The 24,033-nt window shown below is 43.5% G+C and overlaps 1 protein-coding gene across 10 annotated transcripts in view; it reads right to left on the bottom strand.

The window, feature by feature from the left end:
- The window catches only part of ACACA (acetyl-CoA carboxylase alpha), a 207,377-nt gene that overhangs the window by 106,200 nt on the left and 77,144 nt on the right, over window positions 1–24,033 (bottom strand). For 9 of the 10 annotated variants that reach the window (XM_039507941.1, XM_039507936.1, XM_039507932.1 and 6 more), the window contains 8 exons: window positions 23,248–23,372; window positions 17,905–18,018; window positions 16,523–16,636; window positions 15,479–15,568; window positions 14,658–14,776; window positions 6,161–6,184; window positions 2,530–2,673; window positions 1,270–1,366 (listed from right to left, as the gene is read on the bottom strand). In XM_039507941.1, coding sequence (XP_039363875.1) covers window positions 1,270–1,366; window positions 2,530–2,673; window positions 6,161–6,184; window positions 14,658–14,776; window positions 15,479–15,568; window positions 16,523–16,636; window positions 17,905–18,018; window positions 23,248–23,372 — 827 coding nt within the window. The remainder of the gene's footprint in view (window positions 1–1,269; window positions 1,367–2,529; window positions 2,674–6,160; window positions 6,185–14,657; window positions 14,777–15,478; window positions 15,569–16,522; window positions 16,637–17,904; window positions 18,019–23,247; window positions 23,373–24,033) is intronic. The other variant, XM_039507933.1, reaches the window with a different exon arrangement.

Raw genomic sequence — 24,033 nt, 5'->3', positions numbered from 1 at the left:
ACTAGGGAGACTCCTGCCCTTACAAACTCTACTATGGGATATTTAAATGTCCACTCACAGCAGGCTGGAGCTTCATTCTGAAGTTCTCCTCAAGGCTCATGCACACTAAACTGCTTTGGCAGATAACACTGGTTCCAAATGGATTTGGGGTGCACAAGGAATGCAGAATCAGGTCCTTTGTATGCATGTAGCATTACTACAGTGTCTTTGTAGGACATAGGGAGAATTTTAGCACCAAGGAAGACAGTAAAATTAAAAAGGGGAGCAAAGTTCACTGCATGGAGGCTAAGAAATATGTCTTCATGGCTACAGTGCAATAGGACATTATGGAAGCTCAGCTAAAACAGAGCCATGAAAAGTAACATGCTTAATATTCAAGAACTTGCAATTAAACTCTCAAACTGGATACTGATCAACAGAAAACTCTACTTGGTTAGGTCTGGACGGCCGAGGGGAGGGGAGGAGGGGGGACAGATAGCATATAAAGAAGAAGTTACGGCAGAGATAAATCCTTGTCCCATATTATCTACCACGCTCACAGGCATCAGGGACAACGGACTGATTTGAAAACAACCCTTGTAATGATATGCTCCAGATCAGAGCTTCCAGTCTGCTAAGAGTGTTGTGGAACAGCTGCCTGTCCCTCTAAGGAGAGTGCCTCTTGCATCACTAACCATTATCAACCAGCTGTTTCCTCTGAACCCTTTCTCTATCCCAGTTTGAAAACCTGGGGTCTCCTTCCACCTTTCCTCCCCAAATGGAGTCCACACAGGAAGCGGAACAGAGGGAAGAGAACAGGATACAAAGAACTAAATGCCACAGAGATGTCCAGAATGGGGGTGAGACAGAATACTAATGAAGATCAGACTACAAGAAAGGGTTCAAATACTCTGACTTAACCTTCCTATACCTGTAGAAGGCCAGGTTCCACTGCCATGGGGCCAAATTCGCAGTCACACCACTGTAAATCCAGAGTCACTCCACTGACTTTAATGAAGTGATTCTGGATTTACTCTGACATAACCAAGAAAAGAATCTGGATCCATGGTTAGACTGGACTAAGGAAAAAGCCCAACCATTCAAGTTGCTTTGAACCCCTTACAGCAGAGAAACAAACTAGATACTATTCCTACTCCCACCAACGCAAATGACAAAACTTCCACTGACGTCAGCAAAACAGGTTTAGTCCAGAGTGTGCAATCACCATGGAAAAATGCACTTTCTATCCCTGTAACATGCAAGGAGTCTGGAAAGAAGGAAATATCGTACCTTATCTTCATCATACAAGGAAGTGTGACCAGCTTCAGGAAAGGTTGGGCTTTGGGGAGGAGAGTCACAGAAGCAACCCATCACTTCATCAAAGATTCTGAAACACATCCAAGAAACGCTAGTCGTAAATCAACCACTCACAAAACCACCTGCACCAAAAGCACACTCAGTCACCCTACCAATACCATCCTCACGGGGCAGAGAAAAAAAGTCATTCCTCCCCTCTGCAGACTTCAGAGCTGACTAAATGGAAACACTGTGCAGTATGAAAGCTAAAAATCAGGAGGTGGACTTTGTTTAAACTTCAGCGAAAGCAAGCAAGCGAGCAAGCTATATTTTTTAATATATAAGCTGCTAGTGTCCGTATCATCATTCTTGAGGTAACAGAGGGAAGCCTGAGATGAGAGCCTTGACAGCCCAATGTAATTGCCCCTCTCCCTGGGGTAATGCATCAGTATACATCAAGAGATAGATACTGAATGCATTTAATCAAAAGATGTATCATCTCTTGTGCGGTTTACTCTAGTGTTCTGTTTCATTTCTCCTGACATTTCACTCATCACGTCACAGGTGGCTTCTTCCGCTCTTGGCTCAGAATCTGGGCTTTTTCTTTGTTTGTTTCCTAACGCATGGGGGCCAAAACAGCCTGACTGCACAGATGAAATGATGGTGCAATGCGCCCACAAGAAGACACTATGAATCTTCCATCCCTGTCATGGGGAGCATGCAGATGTAAGATTTCTGATGGGTGTTGGGGTGAGTGTTGTGGAAAATTCATAGGCTCTGCTTGTGGGAGCTTTCCAGTCTTTTGCATAAGTCCAGAAGGTTTAAGACCAGACATATGCGAGTGCGCAAAGACATGCACACAACGTTGGGAAGAAAGGTTGAATGCTTATTGGTATTGAAAAGTTCAGATGCTTATGTGGACCTTGACTCTGCAAAAATGCAAAATTCTGGTCGGAGGCCATCTGTTCTTGTAGTATTTTGGAATTTCCAGTTATTCCAGCCAGACAACTAGGGGTGGGGCCCCCAAACACTTGGCAATTTCATCAACTCCTGTGCTCCATCGTCGCGAGAGGTGCAGGCAGATCGACTTACCATCGATCCCAAGTATGTCATTCAAGTAGCTGAAGTTGCATAACTTACATTGATTCCCCCCCCATTGTAGACCAGGGCAAAGACTATGACTGATCCCATTTGACCACCCCAATGCTATCCTGGCAAACGTGCACACAGAGCAAACAGTACCCACATCCTTACCTGACGAACTCTTCAAAAGTCCGGAAGGAAACCATTCCGCCCATCCGTTGGCATGGTGGAGTGAACGAGCTGTCCAGCAGCACATCACTCACACTTGCTACATGGACCATCCCGTAATGATTGAGGTTGGAGGAAAAGGACATTCTAAATAGCAATTCAAGCAGAGCGTTATTAGTGGATTGGATGAGGGGGGGAACAAGGTAAGGTTTTTTATTTGTTTTGTAATTGTTTGAAATGCTGAAATTTATACAGTATAACTAGACTGTGGTCAAATTAATCCTTTCACTACCGGGGTGGTAAACCTGTTCTGCTACTTTTACCCAGTCATAAGTTCACCGAAATCACTGGAACAAGGACATACACCTGGTACCCCTGGTAACACAACTGTGTTTTACCTGGACATACTTGGAACAAAGCAACAGTCAAGGGTTAAGAAATACCACTATTTCCCTTTAAAAAAATATTTCTTAAGAGAAAAAGAATTGAGCTTACAAGTGAATTATGACTATGCAATGCCAAAGGCATTTTTCTCCTGTACCTATACTATGCGTTACAGATGAAGCATTCACAGATAAACACAAGAATAATTCTAGGTTATGGCATTTGAAAGGTTTAGTAAATCTTTACAAACAACATCAAAAACATGTCTTGAAATATATTTGTTCTATCTTTTAAAAAAAAAACAAAACACACCTTTAAATTAGACACTTGCTATACTCTTGGTTTCAGACAGTCCCAACCCCACCCCCTTTTCCAAATCTTTTCAGTAAGCTTACAAGCAACTTCCATCCCACCTTATGCTGTCTCAAGCTCCCACAGAAGGTATGGTGGTATAGTGACTTCTCTAGAATGCTGTACTGGGACCCAGGGTCTCAAACATGCTCACACTTGCTTTCATATGCTAAACACAGTCTTATTACAGTGCCTTCCACTTAATTCAATCAATGATTAATTCGGTCCTCTTTCTAATTTGACCATTTCCTCAGGAACAAAACCTCTTTGCATTAAGTTGAACACAACTTCCACCCTGTCGCTTTGATTGGTTTTGACTGCCTGAAAGCAGGAATTGCTGAAGAATTCAAATGGCTGCCTATAGAATGCACCCATTTTAAGGCAAGGGGACAATGAAAGGGCAGGAAGAGCCAAGATAAACAGAAGTTGTGTTGGCCAGACACTGTGATTGATAGAATAAGCACCGCTATGTGCTCCGCAAGGGATGAAATGCACCCTGGTGACGATATTGCTCATAAAGAGGAGACAATTTCTTATTTTAATAAGGGCAATAAGAACAGAGTTGAATGAAATAGGAGGAAGACACTACATAATGGACTTCCATATAGCAACTATCAACATTATTATCCACCAAGGGTCTGATCCTGTACCTATAAGGGTGTGTCTACCTACTGCATTAGTCCAAACTAGCGGGGTTCACACTAGCATGTCATGCACTAACTGGCCTGTGTGGACCCGGCTGGCAAGCACAAGAACTTTCCTAGTGTGCATTAACATAGCCCTGTTTTAAACAGTACTACAAAGCTTTTAGTGTGTACCAGGAGGATCCACATGGGCCAGTTAGTGTGCAACATGCTAGTACATGTGAAAATTTACACTCCATTGGTGTCTGCTAAAGCACTGTGTAGACCAGTGGTGGGTAACCTATGGTCCATCAGGATAATCTGATTGCAGGCCGCGAGACATTTTGCTGACATTGACCATCCGCAGGCACGGCCCCCGCATCTCCCAGTGGCCGCAGTTCGCCATTCCCAACCAATGCAGGAAGTGGCGGGCTGCAGGGATGTGCTAACTGCCGCTTCCCACAGCTCCCATAGGCTGGGAATGGCGAACTGCGGCCACAGAGCTGTAGGGGGCCATGCCTGCGGATGGTCAACATCAGCAAAATGTCTTGCAGCCCACAATCAGATGACTCTGACGGGCCGCAGGTTGCCCACCACTGGTGAACCAACCCACAAAGCCAGGGTCACATTTCCCATAGAATTTAATGGGAACAAATTGGGCCCTGGAAGCCTATCCCCATGGTAGTAAATATAGCTATGAAAAGGTATTTAATCTTTTGACTTGTGACCTCAAAGCGAGGATCGGTAGAAGCAGCCACTCATGCTATGAATGAAGTGAGTCCTATGAAAACTAGCTATGCATCCTCCCACTATCAACTGGGATCTGTTTTTCCTGTTCTGTAATGAATTCCTGGTAAATCTTTTTACACAAACCTTTCACTTATTCAGGATGATCTGCTGCAGAATAATCAGAATTCATTGAGGGATCAAGTTTCCAAAGCCACTCTGTCTTTTGCCCCACCACATTATATGGTATGGATTGTACATTGGCTCAAGAGAGATACCTTACTGCTGGGTATCAACTGGTCACATCCATGACAAGGCAAGCGTTTAATATCGCTCTCTTTCATTCACTCAGATGTTCAGGAAGGTATTTGCTAAATTAAGTCTCTGCTTTTATGTCTGTGCCACAGCACAGGCCCTGAATCAGCAAATCACTTAAGCACGTGCTTAAAATAAGCACGTGAATAGTCCTGCTGAAGTCAGGCACATGCTTAATTGCTTTGCTGGATCAGGAAAAAAATAAAAGGCCCAGAAGAGCAACAGAATTCCTGTTGGCCACACAGGAGCAGGACCAAAATACCAAATAATAGATTCCCAATGCTGCTTAATACACATTTTTAGGAGTTTTCCTTTTTTTAAAATGCACCAAATTTAAAACACACATCCTGGAAGAAAATGTTCTAAGTGCAATGATAAAAAGTTTAAAGTTCCAAAAATCTTAACAGCTTGTTCTACCTTTGAAACAACTCTAGGGTTTTGCAACTAATCTCAGATCAGGAATCAGAAAGCTTTCAAACCTGTATGCTGTTTTGTCCTAGACACGTTTGTAAGCCGTAATAAATTGTAGGCATTTGAGCTTTGAAATTGTAAAGTTTTTCAGACTACCTGTCTTCACATACATTTCTTACCACTAACATGAGAAGGTTAAAAAAAAGTATTATAAATATTTTTTAATATTATTCAAAACCACAAACATTTTTGGATTGAGAAATGGGGGTGTGGGGGAGAAATTAAGTATCCAAAATAAAACAAAAACATGCTGTCAGCTGATTAAGGTGTACTTTCATCGACTGGGTGAGAGGTGATGGATGTGCTAGAGTGCATCAGCAAATTCTAAGCCAGAGACCAAAGCAGCACCGAATACTCTTCATCTTACACGTCAGGCCTTGGCTCTCCTAGAATTAGACGTCTATTTCATGTGATACCCTATCAGAGAGTCAGTGGCCATGTTCCAAGGAGGAGGAGACTGGAGGGGAAGTTTTCTGCTGGGATACTTGCTTTATATGTTGCAGCCGGTAAGCTGAGCCCATTAGCAAATTTAGTTTTCTAGCTTGCCACATGCAAAGCTATCTTTGAATAGTTTTTTAAAAAGCTGAAAACATGTTTAAAACAACAAAAAAGGGAGAGAACGGATAGGGAATATAGTTATGGTTCAGAGGGTCCCAAGTAAGGGTAGGGATTCCAAACAAAACATACTAAAATGTTAAATATTAGGCTGCTACTTTTCTAGTCTACCTTTCTTTTCAAACCTTAAAAGAGGACAAGTATCATACCTGTTTAGCGTGGGGATGTTCCCTCTGTAATCAAACAACCACAGTTAGTTACAGATTGGTTAGTGAAAGCACTAATAAAAGAACTGTCATTCGAGCCAGTACCTAAGACCAGCAACCACACATTTATATTCACTGAACCGGAATTCGTTGCACAATCAAGAAAGAGCCAATGGGATTCTGTCTCAGAAAGAAGGGACTCACTACCTGACCTAGCTTGCAGCGGCTGCTGTTGGATGAGTGCACCAGAAGGTATTTATCCACTTCAAGAAGCAAACAGCAACATATCAGAGAGAAACACAGTATATTTGCAAGGTACCTTGCATTTCTACAGCACAGTTCATCGGATCGTCTCACGGCACATTGCAAACATAAAGCAAGCCTCACAAGCCACAATGCAAGCACCCCCATTTGACAGATGAGTAAACTGAAGCACAGAGACAAGAAGTGACCAGGCCACACAGCAAGTCTACAGGAAGTCCAGAAAAGGAACCCAAGTCCTGATAGCCAAACCTTTACTTCTAACCAGTAGCCCACAAACTGGCTCCCCAAAAGTGCAAAAGAAATAAAGTGAACATAGGAGAGAAGGGAACTGAAATAAATATATATACACACAATAGCAAACTTTTAATTTTAAGCTGGACACTGAAATGAACAAGCACATCTTAAGAATGAAATTTTGAAAACCCCAAAGATTCTTATTATATCACGCCAAACAGACTGTTGGGGTTTTCCACACAGAACAGGGCTCAACGACGTGCAGGGCAGAGAAGTAATAAGGGACACGTATTTCCTTGCAGTGAATGGAATGGCATGGGGTGTGCAAAATATACACATGAAAGCAGGTGGCTGCATGCATATCTATGATCTGGCGTTCAAAATACTAGAGAAGATGCAATTTAAAAAAGCACCTTCACAGAGAGGGATTTCTCCCACCCTTACAACAGCAGATTAATGAATGAGAACCGACTAATACCAAAGCTTAGGGACCATGTAACAGCACTCTTCAAGCTCTAGGAAACCCAGCCTCAACGTTCCCTAACATTACTTGCTAGAGTAAGGCCCTATCGGACGTTATGTTGAGATGTTTAGGGGCCTGTACATTTTTCTATGGCCACAGTACCAGATGCAATCCCTAAATCTGGGTCTCCTCATGGATCTGTTTGGTCACCGGAGCACAACACTCACTATGTGGTATTTGGCCATTACATCATCCATTGTATCATCAGTATCTGACCAAGGTTTGGGCTTGGGGATTCCCTGGACTCATGTCTGAACAATGGAGGGAACCGGCACAAGTCAGACCCCAGCCCTACTGTTAATGGTACGCAGAGATGCACTATTCATTTTCCTCTACAGCAGTCAGTGCAGAAGAAAGCTATGCTGTAGAAGAAGCCATTAGGACAGGCAAAGGAGCATCAGGGCACAGAGTAGGGTGCATTTTGTCTAGATCAGCTGCGCAGTGTCTGTTTAATTGAAAAAAATTCTAAAGGGAACTGGATGTCCCCACACCTAGTGCACATGTTCCCGAATGCTCCCTGGAAGTCCCCATATACCTACAGGAAATGGACAGAGAAACAACTAGGTTTGAAATGACAGCAAATTGTGTGCCCCTCTCTCTCTCACACAGGGAGCTCCCTCCTGTCCGGCTCTAGGATTGTTGTCAGTCCTCCCAGTATGCGGCTGAAGAGGCGATTACAGCTAGAATCTCAATGAAAAGAACACAAGATCAGTAACAAGAGACCTTCGAGCCAAGAATGATTGATTCTCAAGTTATACATTATTCACAGTTAGAGCAAGACGAGGCTGCCCAGTGTGAAGTTATAACCATGTGGTCAAAACCAAGTGAAACTGAATTCATTGTAATCTAGACTATCCTGTTTGTAGCTGTCCTGAGATTTTTGGGGTGGATTTTTTTTTTTTTTTTTAAAGTTTATACATAATTTAATACCATAAAGGACTTTTCCATATCAGGGACTGAATTGTCCATTATTTAACACACATCAAGGGGTCAAGTTTTGGCCTTTTCAGAATAATTGGCAGTGTAAAAAATGTTATGGCAGTAAGTAATCCACTTACTGGGCTGTGCTCCTGGGTTTTTAGACAGTACAGTAGGTTGAACTATAGCCTCTGAAAACACCACTTGCAATGCAACGTGCTATAGGCTGAGGACTAATCCCCTGATGCTTTGCTCTTGTACCAAAAAGTGCCATCCTCTTGTGCTTAAACAAACCAAACCTCTTCTAGCCTGGGGAGAGTATCTGTCTCAGTGTGAATTCAAACACCTAAGCAGGCAGCAGTTCACTGCATGTTTTACTGTTTGCTTGCTGCTGCTCCTCAAGCAAACACAGGCCCTTAGTAGCCCTTCCCTATGCCTTCCAGCTGAATTTGAATTTGCTTTTTCCCCCCCTCTCTTTTTACCCAAGAGTTCCCCTCTGAAATGGATAGTAATGCATGCAAAAAGCCACCGGTTGTCTCAAGCTGTGACTGAGTGCCGGCAGGGCAACGCTTTTGAAATCAGGCAGCAAAGCAGAATCAGCAGAGGTCAGCTGAATAACCCACTGGAAGTTACTAACAGCAGTACCATAGACGAAAGAGCAATTCAGCTGGCTGTGACCAGTGGCATTCCTCCTACCTTCCTTCTTTTCTGCAGAAGGATCCAAACTGAAGGCTGCAGAACATGCCTTGAACCATCTGTTTTGACTGGGTTTTTCCTCTCCCCCTCTTTCTTTCCCCTTCCCCCTGCCATCCCCCAGCATTTCAGCTACGCTGAATCTGTTACTGACGCCCAATTTGCATAAAACTATCATTATTCCATACAGTTTGCCCCTTCAACAGCCCCTTTTTTGCTCTGCTGGAAGATTCTGTCCTTTCGGAAACAGACAAGCCAAGGGAGCTGCAGCACATTACCGCTGCCTGCTGTCTAATTAACATCAAACCCACAGCATGAAACTACAGGGATTTACAGGTGTCCTGGAATCATTTCCCCCTTCTCCCTCCTGATATCAGCTCATCTCCCGCTACAAGGAGGGGACCTCAGGCTACCTAATGATACACTGAGAGTTCTATACTCAACTCTCCAGGCTTACACGGCTCAGGTTTCAAAAGAACACAGTTGATTTTATACCAGGAGTCAAGTGATTGATGCAAGAGGTTGTTTCAATAACAACTGAAGCCTGCAGAAAAGCTTCCATTTTGCCAGACATTCAAATCTTACGAGCAGGCCACCATAAAATGATGAAGCACCAACAGTAGGGGGTGTTGGGTTTTTGCGCAAAACAGCAAGCAATCCACTGCTCTAAAAGAACACGGACATTGGCTTCTGATTCTTCCATAAAATGACCTATTGAACACAGCAATACATGTTTTGGCCTTCAGCTGGTTCACAATAGTTTTGACCCCTAGTTCACTAGATGGCTAAGGAGGAGACAGGCAAAAATGGCCAGGTGACACACCAAAAGACAGCAGAGCTAAGGAGAAACCATACACCATTCCAAGTCTTGAAATTAGCAGTGCTAGAAATCTCAGCCTCTTCTAGGCACAGAAAGTGAGAGAGAGAAATGTGACAAACACATAGATACAAGCAGGTTCATGAGAGATTTATATCAGGTGCCTAATGACTAAGGCTAAATTATGCAAAAATGACAAAATGTGTATCCGCATCCGATCCACAAACATGGTCTGCAGATATATACATCTGTGGATAGAAAGCGGCTCTCAGCAGATTTGCAAGGCTCTAGAGATAAAATTTGGATCCACATCCGTCTGCAATCCGCAAACACAGTCTGGGATATAAAGAGGATATCCATAGATTTGCAGGGCTCTATACTTGTATATACAACCAATGTATCTACGTATGTCCTTACTGGTGTGTGTACATTTAAAAACTTTTCGATATAGATGCCATATAGAGATAGGATTTTACGCGCATACACAAGATGAAAAATATTTTGAGTGACTCAAGGGACTGATAAATTTGTTGCTTAATAAAGACCATCATTAATAAATGCAGAGCTGAGCTCTGTCCAGCTGGCCATACTTTAGAACAGTCTCTTATAACTACAGTCTGCCAAATAAGGAGGTGGGCTTGTACTGGTTTCACAGCGTAACACAGAAATGTGAGGATATTCCCCCTGCAACCATAACTTACGCCCAGAGAGATTGCAAAAGTGTACTTGGATCACTTTATCAAGTGTGTTTATCAACACAATTCCTCATCATGGAGGCACCATAAAGATCTAGACCTATATATGTGAAGTCCCCCACACACACACCTCCTGGGAACTGGGCCAGAACCTCCAAGTCTCTTGCTTCACATGACTACATCCACAGGACATGGTCCATGGCGTAAGAAGCCCAACTTCACCTAGGGGAGCCACATTAGGGAGAGTCCTCACTAACCCTTGGTCCATCAAACCCGCCACCACCAGCTCGGGAGACCAGAAACACATTCTATGCATCCGAAGAAGTGAGCTGTAGCTCACGAAAGCTCATGCTTAAATAAATGTGTTAGTCTTTAAGGTGCCACAAGTACTCCTGTTTTTTTACATTCCCAACTGCTCATCCTGCTGCTATAGCAGACAGAGAGGTTGGTTTCTGCTCCACCCCAAAATAAAGAGGTGAGACATTGCCTTCAGCCACTGCCAGAGCAGCTGAAATGAAGAAGGGCTGGGGGTGGGGGGGTGGGGTGGAGAAGAAAACATCTTGGGAACCACCTCCTCTGACATCAGTTGTTCCCTGCTTATCCTCCAGTGAAAAGGGAGTTGTTGCTGGGTGAAGGGCAGTTTGGATCGGTACTGGACGAACAGATTGGCTGGGGATGAGAGAATGTGGGGAAATATAAATTAACTAACAACTCTGACAGTTTACTTGTCATGTGTCCGTTATAGGTTGTGCATCTTGTGTGTGTAGCTTGTAAAGTTTCTTAGGGCAATGGGTATCTCAATTTATGCTTATGCATCCTCTAGCACCTCTTTGGGTGCTGCCGGAATATAAATGTTAAACAATAAACTTTATATTATTTATATCTAATGTTTGGAAATATTAATTCTACCATCAACATAGAAGTTTTAATTGTTTTCATGCAAGAAACAACACCCCATTATGAACGGAGATAAATGATGACGTTAACAAGGTTACAAGAGGAAAAAAGTTCCAGCAGGGGAACTGCTGGGCCAACTGAAAAAGATAGGCCCAGGGCCGGCGCAACCCATTAGGCGACCTAGGCACTAACATTTCGGGGGCACCATTCTGGGGGCGGGACCTTCCGCCGCCTCTGTCGGGGGTGCCATTTTGGGGGCGGGACCTTTCACCGCCTAGGGTGGCAAAAAAGCTGGCGGTGCTCCTGGATGGGCTGATGGCCAAATGGAATAGTAGTAGGATGGCTAGTCCTACCTAAGAAAGACAGCCTACAGACACATGGGAATTGCAGAACTCGCTCACTTCACGTTTCTCAAGCAAAGTGCTACCTAATGCTGCTGCTGGTCATCCCAGAAAGGAATCAGGACTACAGAAGTGGAAGTGGTGACACACAAGGCAACTTGAAAATAGGATGAGAAGGAAAACAAGCTCAGGCTGGGAATGGGAGATGGGATGGATCACTTGATTATTACCTCTTCAGTTCATTCCCTCTGGGGCACCTGGCATTGGCCACTGTCAGAGGACAGGATGCTGGGCTGGATGGGCCTTTGGTCTGACCCAGTATGGCCATTCTTATGTTCTTAGAGGGACTTAAGTTTTGAAAACACAAGTGATGGTTCTGTGCATCTCCACAGAACATCTAAGAAAGGGTCTTTCAGCTCACTTGCCAATATGCAGGAAATTGAAGTCCTAGGTATAGTCCTCATCAATGAGCAATAGATTTCCATTAGGAGAGGATGATCTAAATAAAATCTAGGCAAAGAAGGGATCTAAGAATTGGATTCACTTCTTTCCAAAGTCCGTTCTCCTTCTCCCCCAGGGGGGCACAAAGAAGCAGAGATCATCCAAAGCCAGTGTGCTTTGCACGTAAGCATTTGCTTGCAATACCTCGCTGAGGGAGGTAGTTATCCCCATATAGCCTCTTCCGGGTCAGATTACTGCAATGCACTCTACTTGGAGACCATTCACCAACTTAATTTCGTGCAGAATACAATGGGCTGGCTACGTTGTACTTCTTGTCTGGCTTCCACTGGGTGCCATAGAAGGTGTTGGGTTTGATCTATAAAGCCCGTTATGGTCTGGGTCTTAAAAAGTTTCCCTCTCCGTGCTTTACCCTGGCAATGAACATCAGCACGGATTCTAAAGAGGACAGATCTGTATGTCAGGGTACAGGGGGTTCTCAGGAAATCGAAGCAAATAATTCCTAAATCACTAGCATTCTCTCCTGCTCACGAGATAATTATGAGATCAGATTTTTTTTTAAAAATGTAAGGCGTGGTTGTGAGCAGTTCACAGCTAGCATTCCGTAGCAAATGTACAAAATCTGAGTGGCTTACTTAGCTATGTTTAGTCAGATGGGGAAGTGACATGGGATATAGTTTCTTTTCTGACGGGATGAGGGCACAAGCAGTACTGGGGTGAATACTCCTGTGTGAGAATTTAAAATTCCTTTTACAAATACCCCACAACATTCTTTGAAATGTTCTTTGCATGAATATTTGTCCCAGTGAAATACAACCCCTTGGAGGTTCATAGGAAGCAGACACAAAAGGGACACAAGCAGGGCTGGAGAAAATTCATGTAAATATTTGATCAAGCATTCATGGAAAGTCTCTTGCAGTGCTGAGCCAGTTCTAACTCTTGATGGAGGACCCTGTCTTTGGAATTTGCTTCCCCCCTTGGTTTGACAGAACCCAAATTTGCAGAGCTTCAAGCCACGCTTCAAATACCTGATAACCAGGGACGATTTTGAAGAGTGCCTTTGGTTTGGTGGGAGAATTGTTTTGTTGGATTAAGATAACTCAGATTAGCGGATATATTGCATGTTTATCCTTTCCAGTGTAAAGCTTTGGATTGACAATAGGCACATCTTACAAAATGAAAAACAAATACGACAGATATGGGACATGGAGGTGGAAAAATGATGTGCCTAAGAGCCTCTCAGCGAGTCATTGTCATCGCCAGGTTTAGAAGTTGGGTTCTCCAGGTCTGCTAGTCTGATGCTCAAAGCACTTAAAGGTGCCTCTTCGGTTAGTTAAAACAAACTTATTTAGTGTCTTTTCAGCCTCCTAATTTCTTGTTATCTGGTATGGTTTGTCCTCCTGGCCTTTTGATGATTGCACAACTCTATACACAGCAAATAGTGTCACTAAGCACTGAGGGACAAATTCATTGCTAACACATGTAGGTGCAACTCTATTGGAGTCAACGGAATTGCACCCGCATATGCCAGCAGTCAGTTTGCTCCCGTATCAGCATGTAGACTGGGCTTGGATGGCAAGGTGCTCTGACTCAGTCCCCAGTGAGGAGATGTTGAAGGACAGGAAACAGAACTAAGCTTCTGGATGTAGCTACCTGAGACTCAGTGTGACGGGGAGAGGAGATTTCTGAACAAAGCAGCTCTCCTTTGGGTAGGTGGGAGTTCTCATTCTCCAGCTGACCTTGTCTAATTGAGTTGGCACACAGTACTAGGATAGGGGTCAGCACAGACAAGCCAAACAACCCCCAAGCTACAAACAGAAGTAACCGTGAGCACTAGCAAACAGCAGGAAGAAAATGGAGACAGAACAGTGGGACAGAGTATTATAGAACAGCACCAAAAATAGCATGCAATTATTTACAAATATTCCAGAGATGAAGGAAACAGATGAGACCAAATGCATGGCCCATTTGTATCATGAGTGCTTTGCGCTGCTTGTTGAGGACACTCATTCATTTCAGAGCAAACCAGATTCTGAAAATCACTTCATAAAACGTACCGATGGATTCTCAGTGAATTGAGACTGTCCCCACTGTCCAACCCCATCAAAAAGAAAAAAGAAAAAAAATAAGGGAAAAGACATTTGGAGACAAAGAAGGAAAACTGCACTCTTCTGAGGGGGCTGGTCCCGTTCTGCCAACCTAGTACAGATCAACAGTGGCATCCAGTGGCCAAAAAGACTCATCACAACCTTTGGCTCTAGTGCTCTCTTGACTTCTTTGGGTGAAATAATTCAATGTAAACCAGTTTCAAAACGTTCTCCCCAGGTCTCTAGTTAGGGATCCCTAGTGCAAGCAAAGAACGACCTTGATAATCTGAGAATCCTCAGATAATCAAGGTACTTTTTAATGTAATGAGTAGATGTTGGCAGATGTGACCCTTGTTTTAGATGACGGGAGTGAGTGGTGGATAACTGAGGCATTCGAAAACGGGGCAATACTGAGTTTCATCTTGATTAACTTGACGATCTTTCTTAAGACTAACTGATCCATCTCTCTCCACTCTTGCTCACTGAATTCTGTTCCAGGTTTTCCCCTGATGACATGTGATACAACCCTTCATAAATCCCTGACTCCAAAGGTACCTGAATTCAGGCCTGACCTGTTTGGATGCGAGGTGGGTAGCATGAATTGGAATTCCACAACACAAGTGTTGTCCTTCAGCTGGCGATGCTGGACACTGTTCAACTCATAGGCAATGTATGCCCTTCGAACGTACACCTGGTTAAAAAGAAATTCTTGGTCAGTTCAACTGGGCTGGGGAGATAGAAGTGATACAATGGAGGAGCCACACAAAAAAAAATTCCTCCAAAATGAATAGCTTCTGGGGATTTTTTTGAACTCAAGAAACAGGAGATCAAAATACTCTTACCTGGAAACTGCTAGAACAGACAAATGATCCCATCTCAGACAGTGGCCTATAAGCTATATCCTTCAGAGGAAGGCCAAAACACAAACAATGTACATACATTTGAAATATTATTCTGGGGGTGGGGATTTCTTCCTGACCTTAACTGGTGATTAGTTTCTGCTCTGAAGCATGAGGATTGAAATAAGCGATATGTTATGAAAGAGAGAATAAGCTTGCTCAAATGCAGGTTAAATATAAGGTTAAATGGCAGACACCAAGTTTGGATCTAAACTTCCTCAAAACGTAGAAATATTTGTCTCTCTCAGTGCTAAGCTCAAAGCTCACCTAACAGTTAGTTTTACTGAGCAAGGAAATGATGGCCAGGGCATCAAGGTTAAAGCACAGTGCCTGCTATTTCCAGAGTGTCAGGAGGATCCTACACTCTCAACTGGCCATATACTAGAGATAGTCACAGAGGGACCTCAAGACAACATCTCAGACAGACAGACGGATTGGGGGAAAAACAAAGGAAGAAAAAGAGAAAGTTTGTTTTCAAGTGGGCAGAAACATACCTCCAGAGCTGCCATTCGCACCACCTGGTTACTATGGTAGAAAAAATTTGGTAGCACATCAAAGATGGATGTTTCGGACAGAATGAGTTTCTGAAAGAGATCGCGTACAGAAGGGTTTTACAAGAGAATGTCTTGCTATTAGAGCGGAGTCAAAAGTTTCCATTGAAACAAAATACTGATGTCAGAAAACAGAAAAATATTTGTGCAAAATTTTTTTTACAAGTGCTACTTTCTACAGCTTTTCTTTCATTATTTTCATTGTGACAGCATTTAGAGGTCTCAATCAGGTATCAGGGCCCCTTTGTGCTAGGCACTTTACAGGCATATAACAAAATCACAATCCCTGTGCCTTAAAGAGTTTACAGTCTAAATTCTAAGCCAATCTGCTGCAGGAGAAGCCACCTCGCAATCCCCTAACTGCCTTGAGTCACAGTCTGTACACCATACAGCTACCAGGCAAAAAGGACAGGGGCTGTGCCAACACCTCAGATGAGTATTCGGCTGCAAAACTAAAACAGCACTATGACTAGAGGACAGCCCTGCTACTGGATGACTTCAAAATCGGCAGAGACATTTTCGTGTTCAGTCTATGGGTTTGGGGATTTACAAACATATATGTGCTTTCATAATTCACCCACAGCCCCTGCAGAAAGGGCAATTCAGGGCACTGCTCTGATGCCTACAGCTCAATATAGTCCCTTTCACAGTGGGCTGCAGAGAAGTACATGGTGATATTTTTCCAGGAAATTAATCAATTGTTTAGGGAGTTATTACATTGAGGAGTGAAAACGTGTTTCGGAAGAGATTACCAAGCTAATACTAGGAAAACACATTCTTTCCAGCACTTAGCATCGAACAGGGTCACAACTAGAAATTGTGCGAGGCCTACACCTGACATACCCTGGCAGTGGTCTCCTCTGGAGGAGATCTTCCATACAGACTTTGAGCCATGCATTTTTGTAAGGCAAGGTTTTGTGCAAAACTGGTACCACTGAGCTTAGGGAGAGGAAAGTGAGGAACCAGGAAAAAGAATCCTGTAGATACCTGTAAGTTCTCAATGCAGAATTGGTGTCCGTACATGTCAATGGCTGACAGGAAGATGGACTCCACCTGGTTGTGACGCAGCTCGTACGACGGCAAATGGGAAGCAATGAGAACCTGGTAAGACAGAAGGATGCAAAGGGTGAGTGCCAGAGAGAACTGTTATGCTGGTCCATTATTAGAAGGATGCACTGCAAGAGCTGCATGTCTATCCCACCAGTAGCCACCACTGGAAGAGAACGTTAGCTACATGTATGAATTCTAGGCTCTGTAGCACAAGAGTGATGCTGCAAAATTTAGTCTCATTTGTGTATCTCTATGAATTGTATTACTGGGTGTTCCCCAGAGAGAAAGGGAACAGCTTCAATCAAGTTTCATCAGTGCATGTGATTTAGCACTGCAAAGCAGCTAGTCCTGGGGATTGCCCGACCGGCTGTTAATTGGAAAGCAGAGCTGGCAGGTAGCAGCCATGGGGAGGCCTGCAATGGAGCCAGCCTTTCACAGCTCCAGAGCAAACCAAGCACGAGCCACCTGTGCCAAGTACTAAATATCCAACACAGAGATGATGATAGGAAGGGGCAGCAACTCAGAAGGGAAAACAAAATACAACAGCAGCATAAAGATACACCCAAGGACTGCAACATCATCCCCCAGCATGCTGCTGAGAGGATCAATAATGCTGAATGGTTCAAGGAGATGGATACAAAATCAGGAGAAAACATAAGGTCACTGAACAGCTTCAAACCCCCCCATTCATTTTCAACACTCACGCACTGAAATAAAAGGAGAAATCCCCAAACTGTGAGCTTCCCTTTTAGAATGGAAAAGGGGACTGCAGGGTGAGAGAAGCTAACCAGACTTCCAGGGTTAGCATTATACCCTCCCACTCCCTAATATCTACAGACTAACCACTAGCTAGGGAGCTCAGCCAAATATCCAGGTATACATACGAGATTCAAATGATCATTGACATTGGAATCTTGGAAAGGACACTATCAAGGTTTTCTCCATTATTTTCAAGAACCCTTTGGGAACTGGAAAGAGCTATCCACATTTCAATCTCCATTCTAGGTATATCCACTGGTTTGCGACTGTAGGGTTAGTGAGGAATCCCTAACTGCATACCCTGGTTATACATCCGAAGCAGCATACATTGGCTTGTTATTGTAGGGTTGCTCATGAGTACTGGGTTTTGTTTTTTTTTTATTTGTTTAGGAATAAAACAAAAAACAAAACAAAAAACAAACCACTAACCCATCAAAATTCCTCGACTTTGCAAAACAGACGATTAAAATGCAAAGCAAGTCCAATTTTGATCCTGCCAAGCTTGACAAGGTCCCCTTTTAGCAATGATCAGCACAGAATGCGGATGGGGCTGCACTTACCTGACGTGCTCGCAGGGCCACTTTTGCATTGGTAGTCTTGCTGAGCTGGGTCAGCTCAGTTAGAATATTAATTAATTCATCTGTCAAGGTGGGGTCTCGGCCACACAGTTGATCCTTTTTAAAAAAAAAAAAAAAAAAAAAAAGACCTTGGAAGTGTTGAAAATGAAGATGACCTCCCACAAGTAACTCAGAAATAAAGCAATGTTCTTAGATACATTGTTGAAGCTTTGAACATTCCCCAGTGCTTTCATAATGTTACCTGCCAAAGGAAAGTACATGAGCTGGAGAGGAAATGGGAGAGGGGAAAGAGGAGGTAGGCAGATCATTTGACTGTCCGTATGCAACGTTTGTTGGGGCAGCCAACATGGCAAAGTAGGGCATTAAACTGCCAACAAAATACAGCACGAACTTCTCCCAACACCCAGCCTCAGCTCTGCATCAAAAGTCTCCCCCAGCAACAATCCAGAGTTCAAGAAACATTTGACCAGAATGAAACACCTTGCAATGCGCAATGAAGATTAGCAAACTTGGCTCTGGAAAACGATCAGAAGGGAAGAGTTTAGCAGCTGGGGACCCTCTGTACATATCTTGCAGCACCACTCGTGCCTTTGGTCATACTGCCCTCTATGGCTAGAACAGCTTCTTCTCTTCCTATGCAAGAACTGACCTCCCTCTCCTCAAAGCTCATTTCTGTCAACCCCCTTCTCCAGCACTAATCACCACTCTAGCAATATGCTGCTTCTTCCCCAGTGCTAATTATATTAAAACCAAAAACAATTAAGAAAAAGAAAAAAAGTCACAAAACAGTAACAAAACAAATGACCTGATGGTTTCCCAGAAATAAGTTTCTTTCCACTTCTTTCCTGGCCCCTTCATTCTGTTGTTTTCTCCTCCATAGGTCTAATGTAGGCCCTGATCTTGCAATGAGCTCTTTGTGGACCTCTACCCCCACTTAAGAATTGGGACCACATATTGTAAACTCTTGGGACAGAGACCTTCCCCTTTTACTTGTCTATAAAGGCCACATTACACCAGTGTCATTACACATGTTCACATACACACCAAAAACACGGACCACCAGCCGTAACAAACTAGAGAGTGTGAGCAAAACCATGTAGAAAAGCGTATGTTTTCCCAAACAGAATCCTTGAAAAGAAACTCCTAGGCTAATTCTAAACCCAAAATATAGGGTAGGAAAATAGAAGTGTCTTCACAGAATTCATGACTAGTAAAAATTATTCCATGATAACTTAAAACTCCAATGAGAACAGTTTGCTTTTAACATTCACCAAATGCTGCAACATGGTGCTAAGCAAAACTGATTACAAGCAGAAGTGAAATTGACTAGTTCATTTCCACTGTCTAAACTGAGTGAATCGCAACAAAGAAACTAACCAGCACCAGTGGTGAAGTGTGTTGCAGTTTCAAAATTCTGAAATAACTGAAAAAATGGTCATAGAAGTACAGAAATTTGTTTTCTCTCTATGTATAAGCGGTGCAATTCTGCAAACACGTCCAGAGGTAGTTCTTAGCCTCATGAGCAATCGCACAGCTTTCAACTACTCACAGTGATTTGCACGACGAGGACTCGAAGTTTGTAACCTGCGGTCGCCTCTGTGTTTCTTTTGTACAACACTCCCATACTATTCACATATAAAATGAATCATAGAAGGCAAATGAGAGATGAAATGGGGATTTGGGACAGCAAGCAGCAGATGGTGCCTTAAAGTTTTAACAGAATTTAAGCACTTGCAGACCAGAGGGCCCTTTTAAAGAGAGTCAAGAAATACAAAGGGAAAGGGGCAAAATATCTACATAGCGGGTTAAATTATTTGATAAGCCTGCTGACAGGAATAAAACAACAATATAAACCTCAGAGACTTGCTAATAATAGTTTATACCAACTCCCACCTCCACGCCTAGCAAGTTTTAAAATTGTTCTTGATCCCCTTCTCTAACACTCTACGTCTCCTGCTCCAGCTTTATGCCATTTCTAGGAACCTACAACAATGGAACAGTTCAAAGTCGACTCATTTTCAGTTAGCTTGACTACCAGTTTGTAGACTACTGTCTCCCACTAACACGGCTTAACAGTGAACACCATAGAGATGACGGCAAACCCCTTCAAGTTACATTTGTATCTGAGACAGAGCATGTTTTAAGAATTGTTCACACGGTGTTTAAAACAGTATATGGTTCTGTAGTACTATGCCGTATCTACTCCTACAAAAGCTGGCTGCTGACGAGACTTAGGAGTTGTCATATGCTATGCTTCTGCAGCTTCGTGGCAGGTGTAGGGATAGAACTTGGACCCTCCTTGGGCCTCTACCACTTGAATAAAAGGAAAATTTCTGTTAGAAGTACAGGGCATATGACATGCAGATAAGATGTTCTGATTCCATCCAGCAGAAGGCAATGGTACACATGCGAGAGCCAGTTTATATAATTTCAGTTGACACTGCATTTCAAGGAATGAAGGAGTTTCAGTCCTGCCCTGAACAGCTACCACTTAAAAGAGTAGATGATGGCTGCACAAAACAATTATTAAAATAATCCTCAGATTCCTTTTTAATAATGGATTCCCAGGATACATCAGGAACAGCAACCTTAGCATCAGTGTGTCCTGACATGATGTTTGCCTGTGGAGGACAAACTTAACAACCCCAGATAAAGAGCTTGGCAACCTTTAAAATGCTGTTACTTTCACCAACACATGTACCAAGAGGTCCCTATGACCTGGAAGAATAATACAAATTACAGATGAGAGGGAAGGCTGATCTTGTGGTTAAGGGACTGGGCTGCAAGCAATCACAGTTCAATTCCCAGCTCTGACACAGACATTCCTGTGACCTTTGGCAAGTCATTTAATCTCACTAGGCCTCAGGTGCCCACTTTATACTATATTTCCCTATACCCCATGATCCATGTGAGGATACATTCACTAGCAAGGCACTAGGATACTATGGCAATGATGGCTATGCAAATAGATTTTATAAGACCTACTAGCTCATCCAGTCGGTCTCTCCCAAGCACAGGATTGTTCCCTAAAATATATTTTCTAGGGCTGTGTTTTAACAGTTCCAAGCAACTAGGCTTCCAGCATCTCCTTAAGGTGACTATAGGAAGAGGAGAGAAAGGAGGGTTGGGGAAGGGAGGGTTTGAGAAAAGATAGAGAAAGAGAAAGAAGAACAGAAGGAGTTGAGAAAAATAGATTTGAGCTTTCCCATCTCTCAGTGAGGCCCTCCCCACCCTCTCAGAGAGATGTTTCCATCAAAGTGAAGACATAAGCAGGACGCTCGGCCTTTAAGACTCAGCTTGCACAGGGGAAAAAATACAAAACAAAAAGTTTCAGTCCCGTCCTAGCAAGAAACAATCAGTATGACAACAACCAAAATAAAGCAGCTAGCTGGTGTTCCCATTGGCATCTGCCTCTGCTGATTGGCGAAGGCAGCGAGCAAAGCCTCAAACCAGTTCTCTGACAAGGCCTAACGCCTCCCCGGCACCCCCGTGTAATTACACACTTGAGTGACTGGACTCTGAAGAAAATTGAAGGCCTGAGCTGCAAACAGCTGCCATTTTCTCTCTCCATCACACCAGCATGATTACTTGAGAAATGAACAGCCCCGGCTCAAAGCTACTCCAGAATTCTCAGAGGAAATATGGCTCCGTGTTCAAATAATGAGATTCTTAAGGCAAGCGTTACTTACAATCACATCGGGAAAAAAAAAAATAAAGGAATGCCAGGGCCTTTTTATCTTACAAATGAGAATTTAAGAAACCCAGCCACAGTCTGGGGCAATCATTATTCTTCTGCTCCTCTTTGGAGGGTTTTGGGTTTTTTATTTGGGTGCTTTGGATCTATTTTTAGAGGCAGAAAAACATGACGTCTTTAGCAAAAGAGAAAAGACAACCTTTAATTAGCTTCTTAGAAAGCAAGACTTCAGCTCGGGTTTACGGTTAAAATCACAAGGGTCTCTAATGCCCCGTCTTTACGGTTCTGCTTTGCAGAGCATTATTCATTACTGGAAATTTTCTTAAGCTTTTGTTTGTTTTTTCTGTTTATATCGCAGAATAAAATGGGAGACACAGAGGGTTTTCACCTTTTGACAGCGCAATAAACACAGTGGAGTTGCTCCCATTCCTGGGAGCCTGGAACTCCTGGGGGCTCAGAAATCAGCCTAAGACAGTTATAAAACCTCCCCCCATTTTCAGTGGGGTGGCTAATTTGCCTTTCTGAATACTGAGGAGGAAGTGGTATCCCTGAAAACTGAAATTCTTCTGGTAGTTAACAAGCAAGACAGGCAACCATGGAGCTGAGGAGGGTCTTCTTGCTATCGTCGAGCAGACGGTTCTCTAGACCGGGTCAATCTCAGGAATCTCCCAAGTTGCCATCTACAGTGTAAAACTCGGAGGTGGTGAGTTCCAAGAGGGGGTGTACAAAGAAAACCCAGTCCTACAGTCTCCTTACACATTTGCATACAAGTTGAACTGAAGCGTAAAATACGGCATGGCCGTGCTATGATGCCTCAGGCCTATTTGAAGGGGACACCTTTTTGCTAAGAGGCTAATTCAGCATCAAGGGCTGCAGCCTGTCAGAAAGCAGCACTGAAGTCTAACAGGGGGCTCAATGGTCTCACAACCATAGAGAAACTAACAGAGAGTAGCTGCTACTGAGCCTATGGGAGCAGGGACATGAGACTACACAGTAGTTCATAAATGAAGAGTAGATGAAACCCCAAGGGTTATCCACCTGGACAGGCCAATATATCAGGTCACTGCCAGGACCATATCCTCATTAGCCCTGATGGATAACAGGAAAGTCCATATTTGAACACCTAGAGCCCCTTTACCCTAAAAACTGATCTGCTCTTTATATAGATGGCAGTGTGCAGCTCTGGTCTGAGAATAGGAGGCTGGCACAGAGTTAGGACCCTGGAGAGCTCCAGGAAATCCAAGAAGAAAAGTAAAGCTGAACAAATACATAGTGCAGTCACTAGTGACTAAAAGGCAGCACCTAGTGGCTCTCCAATGATCTACATGAAAATAATTATTTTATTTTCTGTTCCAAGTAGACAAAATAAATCACTGTCACAACAGGCCCTTGTTGCAACCTTATTGGCAGCCTGAGCAGAAAAAACTAAAAATTGGATGCTCCATGGAAACTGAGCTAACTTCACTGGGCTGAGGTATACTGACAGGGCAGCGTAGGGAACTGCACTGTCACTGCCAGGTCTGTGGTTAAAGGACCACAGTCTCCGGGCTAAGAGCTGTCAACTCAGCATCTTTCACCAGCACTAAACGTTCACATACAAGGTAAAAAGAAGTCCTGAGGGACAAACTTACAATAAGCATCGTTACGAGGAGGTTCTTCTTAGTAACTTGAGCATGAGAGAAGATGTAGTTCAACACAGCATTCATGTCACTTTTGTTCTCTTCCCGAAGGGCAAAGACACACTTGTCATAGTGACCTGCAGTCAGAAACGAAACATGAGGACTCAAAGCATTCTGTACAGCCTGCACACTGGGGTAGCGCTGGATGCATCTGGCTGGACACATTTGGTTATTTTCTTAACATAACTTGGTGAATCTGAGGGACAGAAGCATTTTTACTGGAAACTTTAGAAATTCTAGATGGTTTTAAGTACTGTCCTGTCACTTGCTTTCATCAACTCCAATGCCAAATCAATGCTTTGTGAATTACACAGGGAGAGTGCTGAGGGCTAGTTAAGAAGGGGTTATCTTTCACTCGGAGAAGAATCAGAAAATAATCAGATGGCATGTGAGATCACCTGCTATAGTGAGTTGATGTGGAAATGAATCACTGGGTATGTCTACACTGCAATGTAAATCCAGGGTTTGAGCTCAGGTTCAAGTCTAACACCCCGTCTGTCTACACACAAATCACACTAGCCCAGGGCTTGGACCTAGAACCCCACGGGGGTGCATGATCTGCATGACAGTCAAGCCGGGACCCAGGATTCAAGCCTTATTGCTTTGCAGTGTAGACCCAGCCCGACTGGACTTGTGCTCTGGGAGTCCACCAGAAGTATTCCCCAATCCCACAGGCCGACTTCCTTTGTCCTCTGAACAGTCAAGCCTGGTCGACAGTCAAGTTTTCCCTACACTGCA

Source organism: Mauremys reevesii, linkage group 20, assembly GCF_016161935.1.
Source record: "Mauremys reevesii isolate NIE-2019 linkage group 20, ASM1616193v1, whole genome shotgun sequence".
Taxonomy (NCBI): Eukaryota; Metazoa; Chordata; order Testudines; family Geoemydidae; genus Mauremys; species Mauremys reevesii.
The sequence above is the reverse complement of the archived record's forward strand: the minus strand, read 5'-3'. Positions and strand labels throughout refer to the sequence as shown.